This window comes from Diplotaxodon limnothrissa, linkage group LG2 (assembly GCF_057381915.1).
Source record: "Diplotaxodon limnothrissa isolate DT_005_m linkage group LG2, D_limnothrissa_male_GT1.1, whole genome shotgun sequence".
In the NCBI taxonomy this organism is placed as follows: domain Eukaryota; kingdom Metazoa; phylum Chordata; class Actinopteri; order Cichliformes; family Cichlidae; genus Diplotaxodon; species Diplotaxodon limnothrissa.
In genome coordinates this window covers 33,535,983-33,543,588 of record NC_140597.1, presented here as the reverse complement: position 1 = coordinate 33,543,588, position 7,606 = coordinate 33,535,983, and the positions used below count along the sequence as shown (strand labels likewise).

General features: G+C 41.2%; 1 protein-coding gene across 1 annotated transcript; it reads left to right on the top strand.

Moving 5' to 3' along the window:
• Positions 1-551: 551 nt before the first annotated feature.
• On the top strand, positions 552-4,544 carry LOC146638931 (paired box protein Pax-5-like). Its single transcript, XM_085371774.1, has 7 exons — positions 552-594; positions 765-930; positions 2,107-2,304; positions 2,391-2,431; positions 2,502-2,609; positions 4,289-4,432; positions 4,522-4,544. The coding sequence occupies exons 1-7, from the start codon at positions 552-554 to the stop codon at positions 4,542-4,544; spliced, it is 723 nt and encodes a 240-aa protein (XP_085227900.1).
• The last annotated feature ends 3,062 nt before the right edge of the window (positions 4,545-7,606 follow it).

The window sequence follows — 7,606 nt, the reverse complement described above, 5'->3', positions numbered from 1 at the left end:
ACTATAATATTTTTGTAATAGACAGATGTCAGCTACACAGCTTGCTTATTGCTCTTGCTTTAAACGTTAAAACTGATTTATCATAAGCACAAATCATCTGCTGCTCAGGCTGTGCATTGTGTGGATTAGCACATCTTTCATATGCAGCAAATGGTGTCTGTACGTGAAAGAAGCCAGGTGTAGTGTTTGTAAATATTAAATATCTCACGATATTTCTATGACAAATAACTTTAAAAGCACATGGACTGTGGGGACTTAAGGGGCTCCGCCTTGGGGACTCTGATTCACCACTTCTGTATTCCTAAAGTCCTGGTACAGCCCTGCTCACACGAGCTGCTGCACGTGCGTGTGCGTTCAAAGCGCTCCAGCAGCTTTCCAGCGCGCAGGTGCTGAAAGTATCAGAGAGGAGCCTCTGACCTGCCACCGCGCACAACTTTAGTTTTTCAGTTTCCAGGTTGGTTTAAAATGTTGCAACCTCCACAATAACCGCACCCAGAAGCAGAAGTCCAACAGATCTCAAAGCATTTTCCACACTTAGACAAAAGTCTGTGATGGAAGTGCATTTTGGACAGGCTCCGCTCACCGTTATGCACAGTAAGTAGCCTAATAATGTTTCCTAGTGAGGGACTTTACCAGCACCGTAGCCCAGACTAAGTTATAGTGTTACTTCTTTAACTTTAAGTAGTACGCGGCAGTCGCATAAATGGGTGGTCCAAAGTATAGCACAATTTAACTGATGTTTCTTCATCCGCTCCGGTGCTCAGGGCACGGTGGAGTCAATCAGCTTGGCGGTGTCTTCATTAACGGCCGCCCGTTACCTCACGTGGTGAGACAGCACATCGTGGAGCTCGCGCAACAGGGCGTGCGTCCCTGTGAGATCTCCCGCCGCCTGCGCGTCAGTCACGGCTGCGTCAGCAAAATACTGGCCAGGTAAACGGAGTCTGTAATGTACGAAGGAGCATCAGGGCCACGTGATTGTTAATCAATGTCAGATTGAAATATAAAGATTGACGCCTTTTATATAATGCTTTATATAGTGAAATCGTACTTCATAATTAGTTTTATTAACCCTTGTTAATAAAACTAATTATGAAGTACGATTGTGTCTTTTTTTTTTTTTGCTCATGAACGCAGTTTGCTGATATGTGATGAGGGCGCTGAAGAGCTGAAAGCTGCATTTGGTCAAAAAGAAAAAACATGAGCTTGGAAGAGTAAAATAAAAACAGCTGGTAATGGAAAGGTGTACGGATACCGATGGTTAGAGGGCATATGTTGTATCACAAGACGCAAGAAGACAGCTGATCAAGTTGTTTCACTAACTCATCTACACAGCCTAGGAGCTGGATTGGATTTATATAGCCCAAAGCGCTTTACAATGCCACTATTCATTCACTCACTGGTGGAGGAAAGCTACGGTCGTAGCCACAGCTGCCCTGGGGTAGACTGACAGAGGCAAGGCTGCCATATCGCGCCATCGGCCCCTCTGGCCAACACCAGTAGGCGGTAGTCTTGCCCAAGGACACAACGACCAGGACAGAGAGCCCGGTGATCGAACCGGCGACCTTCCGGTTACAGATACACTTCCCAACCTCCTGAGCCACGGTCGCCCGTTTGACTTGAAACAACTGTTATTTGACTTGAAACAACTATTTGTTTTATTTAGTAGTGTTAGTAGTGATGTCTGCTTGGCTGTTTTACCACTTTTCCAAAAGCAAAGTGTATCAATTGAATATGAGAACCACATATTTTAAACAATTTTTTTTAGCTTATTTGTAAAACTTGTCATTATCTTTTTAATCTATTCCATGTCCTACTTATATTAATGCAAATATTTTGTGTGAGCACGCTAGTGAGTGTAATTTCTTTGTGATGCTGTGATATTTTGTTGTTGCTTTTTTAAGCTTTAAGCTGGACTGTTAAACTTCTTGGTTTTTCTCACTTCATTACAGCTTGAGGTTTTTATGGAAAATGTAAAAAAAAAAATATTACAATAGCTGATTAAAGGTGAAAATCCTTGAAAGGTGACTTTTTGATGTGGTTGTTATACAGCATTGCTTTCAGGTAAAATGTTAGCCCAACTGATAGATATTGACATTGTTTGTTCAGGTACAATGAGACAGGAAGCATCAGACCCGGACTGATCGGGGGCTCTAAGCCCAAAGTGGCCACTCCCCAAGTTGTGCAAAAGATCCTCCAACTGAAACACCACAACCCCACCATGTTCGCCTGGGAGATCCGAGACAGGCTGCTGCTGGAGCAAGTGTGTGACCAGAACAGTGTGCCCAGCATCAGCTCCATCAACAGGTACAGTGTGTGAACTCACGTGTGTCTGACTACACAGATTTTAAAAGTGAAGAAAAACGTTGAGTGGGTTATTTCTGTCCTCACAGAATCATCAGGAAGAAAGTTCAGTCCGAATCTTGTGAAGCTGGTAAGACTGTTTCTTTTACCCTCTAGTGCTCTCACAAATGTTTAATGACACTAAACCTCTGCCTCTGCAGTGTCCTCAGCATCATCAGTTGCCATGGGAACAGCCTGTTCCTCCCCAACCAGCTTTTCCATCAGTGGGATTCTGGGAATCTCAAAATATAGCTGCAAGATACCAGAAGGTAATGTAATCTGTGAGCATGATCTGCAATTGTTCATGTTGAAAGTTCAGGCTCACGAGTATTCTATTAATTTCTATATTTTCACTTCTACTACCAATTTCTACACTCGATTGCTTTATCTGCTGTTAGCAGCTCTCCATTTTTGTCAGACATTATTAAGGAGCAACTCCTGCCTGCAGCATCACATGTAAGTCCAGAGAAAGGGAAATGGGTGGCTGCTCAGTGTCAATGGAGCAAAGATTTTGGGAGATGGTGTAGCGATTCAGTTGCTCATAGAGGTTGTGAGACACAAAATCTCAAAGGAACTTGAGCAGGGGATGCTCCAGGGATATGAATCTTAATGCTACAGAAAAGATTCTGTTACAATCGTTCAAACAAAAGGTGAAAAAAGCAACAGAAAGAAAGGAGAATTAATGACAGAAATGAGAGATGCTGCAAGAGGTTGAAATAAACCCCAACACTGAAAAAGGTTGTAGGTGAATATCTGGACCCAGGAAGCTTTAGTTTAAATAGAAGATAATAGAATATAAGGTCAAGTCCAGGATACACCGTAGTTTGTTAGCCATCATGGATGGGCAGGTAGTAAACAACCATGAACTGCAAGAGATTGAGCTCCAACTCTTCATACAAGTGCATTTTAATAAAAAAAACAAACATGAGTTTTGTTTTTGTTAATTTTGAGAAAACTGGAAGATAATCAGATCCTGAGGTCACAGAAGCAGTTAGTGATGTCTGGCAGACAGTTTGTGGTGATGTGGAGCTGAGAGAAAGTTTAGGCTATGCTTGCATATATTTTTTCTAAGTGCTATTGAGCCCTGGGAAACACATTTGTTGACAGAGATTAGAAGAGAGGAGAAACTTTTAAACTGTTATTACTGTGTTTCATATTGAGTCATACAATCTTCTCATCTGATTGTAGTCATGTTGGTGTCACAAATCTAGAAACGTTCATATCTGCTCATGAGCTGGTGCCTCTGGAGCTTGCAGACACTAGCTGGATAACTGGTGAAGAATGTAAAGTTTCTCTTTTTAAGCAAATCTGCACATTGTTCAGATGTCTTTGAAAGTCCTATTTTTAATACCTTTCCAACAAGTTTTTTTCTTGATGCACCTTTTTAAAAATACATATATATTTTAAAGTCATACCAAGAAAACATAATTTCTGCAAGAAAAGTCAAACACATTGTTTGAAATTGCATCCTTAAGATAGACAAACTTCACTGGCCATTTCTTTTTCTACTGTAAGAGCTCACACACATGGATGTATTTACAGAGGAGGCTCAGGGTTTAAAGCCTATTCTTCTCCGCAGCTTGTGACCACATGGCAGACTGATGTGAAAAGCCAGCGGTCTTATGTTAATATTAGTCTGACTAAAACAACCTCCACGGCAGGAGGTCCACCTCAGCTCCCCAGGCTTCTGTCCTCAAAGCCAGCAGGTTCTCTGCTCCTCGCTGCCTCCTCCTCACCTTGGCCTCTCATTACAGGCCCATACACCCTCACATCTCCATCACTGCGAGCATTAGAAGAGGAGATTGCATGGAAAAATATGCATAGTTACCCCTGGAAACGCAGGCATGCATGTGTTTCATCATTCGTCTAATTAGCACAAGTGAAGATAGAAATGGAGACAGGAAGGGAAATAAAAGAGAACCTGAGCTGGAACTGTTTTGTTTTCCAGCAGGGGACATCTCTTGCAGCGTGTACCAAGACCAGCCGTGTTCATGTTATGACACCTGGGGACAGCCGGACCCCTGCATGATCTCTCTGTCCAGCTTAACCTCTTATACAAGCCTGCCAGCTAATCGTAATCCAGACGTGATGGGTCAGTATTTACTGAATTATGATCACTTATCTCTCATATGAGGTCAGCTTTGATGTGTCTTTCTCTGTCTCATACATCCTCTTGTTTAGGACCTTCGTGTCAGTGCAGCTGAATAAGGAGCCCTGAGAAGAAAAAATATCACCGCTTTAGTGCCACAAACAGGATGACTGCAGAACTCGTTTAACTGTAATTCTATTTATTACTATCACCGAGATAGAAATCTGGATCATAATCGAAAACATGTGGAAATAAAACCAAGATAACAAGCCTCACCTTTCATGTTTTATTCACATTATTTGAAGCAAAGAACAGCCTAATAGAGCTTCATCAGTCCAACATATTATCCCCCATCCCTGTCGCCCCTGTGGCCACTTTCTCCTCTGTCAGTGGTATAGGGTTAGCATCATTAGGGGCCTCATGATGGAGAGCAGAGACTGCTTTCTCTCCTTTGTGTGCATCTCCCTGGCCTCCCCTCCAGGATGAGGGATTAAAGTAGAAGATGGGAGCTGCTAGAAGGAGCAGTGGGGTCAAAAAAAAAGAAACACCGCTGAGAAAGAAATCTGCTCAGCAGTAGACATCAATCTGCATGAAGCATGTAGAGAATATTAACAGGATGACGAATGTGTTTTTGTTTTGGTTTTACTAAGTATATCTAGACACGTGCACAAATCCCTCATGCACCACAAAAAATTTATGAAGCACCATGGCAACATCTGTGTGCAAATAATTCAGCATGTGACCACAATAAACCAAAGCTATCAAATCAGCTTCACCTTTAAACTTAGAAACCGCAATTCTGTTTATAAAGCAACAACAATCACCTCAAGGTGCTTTATACTGTAAGATAAAGACCCCACAATAATACAGAAAAACCCCAACAATCAAGTACTTGGTGACAGTGGGAAGGAAAAACTCCCTTTTACCAGGAGGAAACCTCTGGCAGAACAAGCGATGGGACGGGCAGCTATCAGCTGGGCGTAAAATAAATGTTCATGACAGAAAAACTGAATAAACCTTAAGATGGTCAATAAACAAGGCCTGGTTTAGCTTACTGGTGGAGCAGCTGCCCGATTTGTGTTCTTTGCTGTATGTCAAATATCAAATAAAGGCAAAAAAACCCCAAATAATCCTAAATGAAGGTCAATAAGCAAAAAAGTGGTCCTCTTCCTCAGATTTTATATGCCCTGGACGGGCATATAATAAGTGCTATAGATACAGATTAGACAGAAATACAGTACAAAGTAAAAAATGACAGGAACATGGAATAAATTCCCAGATTTATTGGATAGGTGAAATATGCCCTCAATCATTACACATGCTTAAAACTCAATTGGATACCAGATTTTCAGATGTATCTTGGAACGCAGCTCTTCTTCTCCCTGTACTAGTCACAGGCTAGTTGTCCACCAGTGTCACTGCGTTAAGTTGAATTAGCAAAAATATACCCTCATTTGGACCCGATATGTAGCGCATGTAAATCACCTCCCGGTACTTTAATCCAGATGTTTTAGTCAGACCCTGACCTCAGTGCATTCTGGTGTTCCATATTTAAATCACTCAGGGAGGCTTTAAACACACCAGCTGAGCCCAGTCCTATGATTGCCATATTTAGTGTGAAACCTGGTCTAAAAACATCCATAATACTCTTTCTTTTGATTGCCTGTTAGCCCATCATCTTGTTATTTAAAACTGGAATGATTACCTCCACCACCCCTTGCCAGGTGGATGAGGGACACCATGTTCCATTTGAAGTGAGAAAGGGTTAAATACAATACTGTTCAAAAGTCTTCAGTCACCATTCGTTTATTCATATTTTGCTAGGAAAATGGAAAATGGGTGTCTTTGTTCAGTTCTCTGTTGAGATAATCTCATTCTGCTTCACTAATGTTGAAGTCTGGGCTCTGGGGAGGCCAATCCATGACTGATCATGTTCTAGTGTGTGTGTGTGTGTGTGTGTTTGTATCCAAGTATAATTCTACTGCACTGACAGTATGTTTGGGATCATTGCAATACTGAAAAAAGAAGCAGCTATCAATCAGCTGCTTTTGAGATGGTATTGTATGGTGGATTTAAATTTGGTGGCACTTTTCTGCATTCATAATTCCATCAGTTGTGATAAAATCCCCTATTTGGCATAGCTCAACCTTTTTTCCCTGTTTCCCTTCTAGCTTCTTGACTGCCGCTCTTCCACTGAGACCCTTTCTGATGAGGTTTCAATGAACAGCGAGAGAGAACAAATCGTGTATTTTTTGTGACAAACTGCTAATAAAAATAGGTAAAATTGGTTCTTTTCTAAGTCCTTGTGTAGACACAAGACTTTTTCATCCCTTGAGTTTGGTGTCTTTTTTTATACTTGAATGATTGAAAATTCCTCTCAAAATAGAAGGACTGAAAATGAGCTTGCATCAGTAGAGGACAGCACTTCTGTGAGTAGTTTGTCTTGTAAAGTGACTCTGTACCAAGGATGCATTAACAGAGCTAGTAATGCATCCACACCCACTTCTTATCATAACAGCACAGCTCCGGAAACACTTCAAGCTAAAACTCATTAAGGCAAATCACTCAGAAGAGCATTAACACTTGATGGGATTATGAGACAGTGGAACAAATGCAAAGGCAGACAACTCAAAGAAGGCTCTTATTTTAGGGTTCTGATCACTTTGTTATGATACAATAGCAGCCAGTGTCTTAATCAAGCCGGTTACTATAGTGACTGTAATCCAGTGTCACTAATTCCAGATGTGTCTCAAGAGGTTTTACCGTCTGTTCAGGTTCTTTAACCCGTTTGGATCAGGAAAAAGGAAGAACAAACCTTAAGAAGGCTTATAAACATAATAGCTGAAAAGCTAATAATTCTATCTAACATCCTTGACTTTTAATGGTTGAGCTTTGTTAATGAATTTGTCAGTTTTACCTGCTCATCTTGGCTCAGGTCATATATTGGGTTTTTTTTAAATACCTTTTTTTCTTTGCAATTACCAAATTTATTAAAAAGCCCTATTTAAACATTCCTGGCAGTGTGGCTAACAACTCTAAAGCAAAAATGCAGGAAGTGTCATGCAGACAGACACGTGCAAGTAATTCCTCTAAAACACATTTTAGCTGAACAACTGCTCAAAGGTTTTAATGGCCGCCAATGTCACTGCCTGCTATCATACTGGTAAATGTCAGGGT

What these genes read in the sequence shown, in the direction of transcription:
- LOC146638931 (XM_085371774.1), top strand. Translation starts at nt 552, where the DNA reads ATGGAAGTGCATTTTGGACAGGCTCCGCTCACCGTTATGCACA. An exon ending in GTCAGCAAAATACTGGCCAG is followed by an intron (nt 931 to 2,106) that starts GTAAACGGAGTC and finishes TTGTTTGTTCAG; the next exon opens with GTACAATGAGACAGGAAGCA. An exon ending in GTCCGAATCTTGTGAAGCTG is followed by an intron (nt 2,432 to 2,501) that starts GTAAGACTGTTT and finishes CTGCCTCTGCAG; the next exon opens with TGTCCTCAGCATCATCAGTT.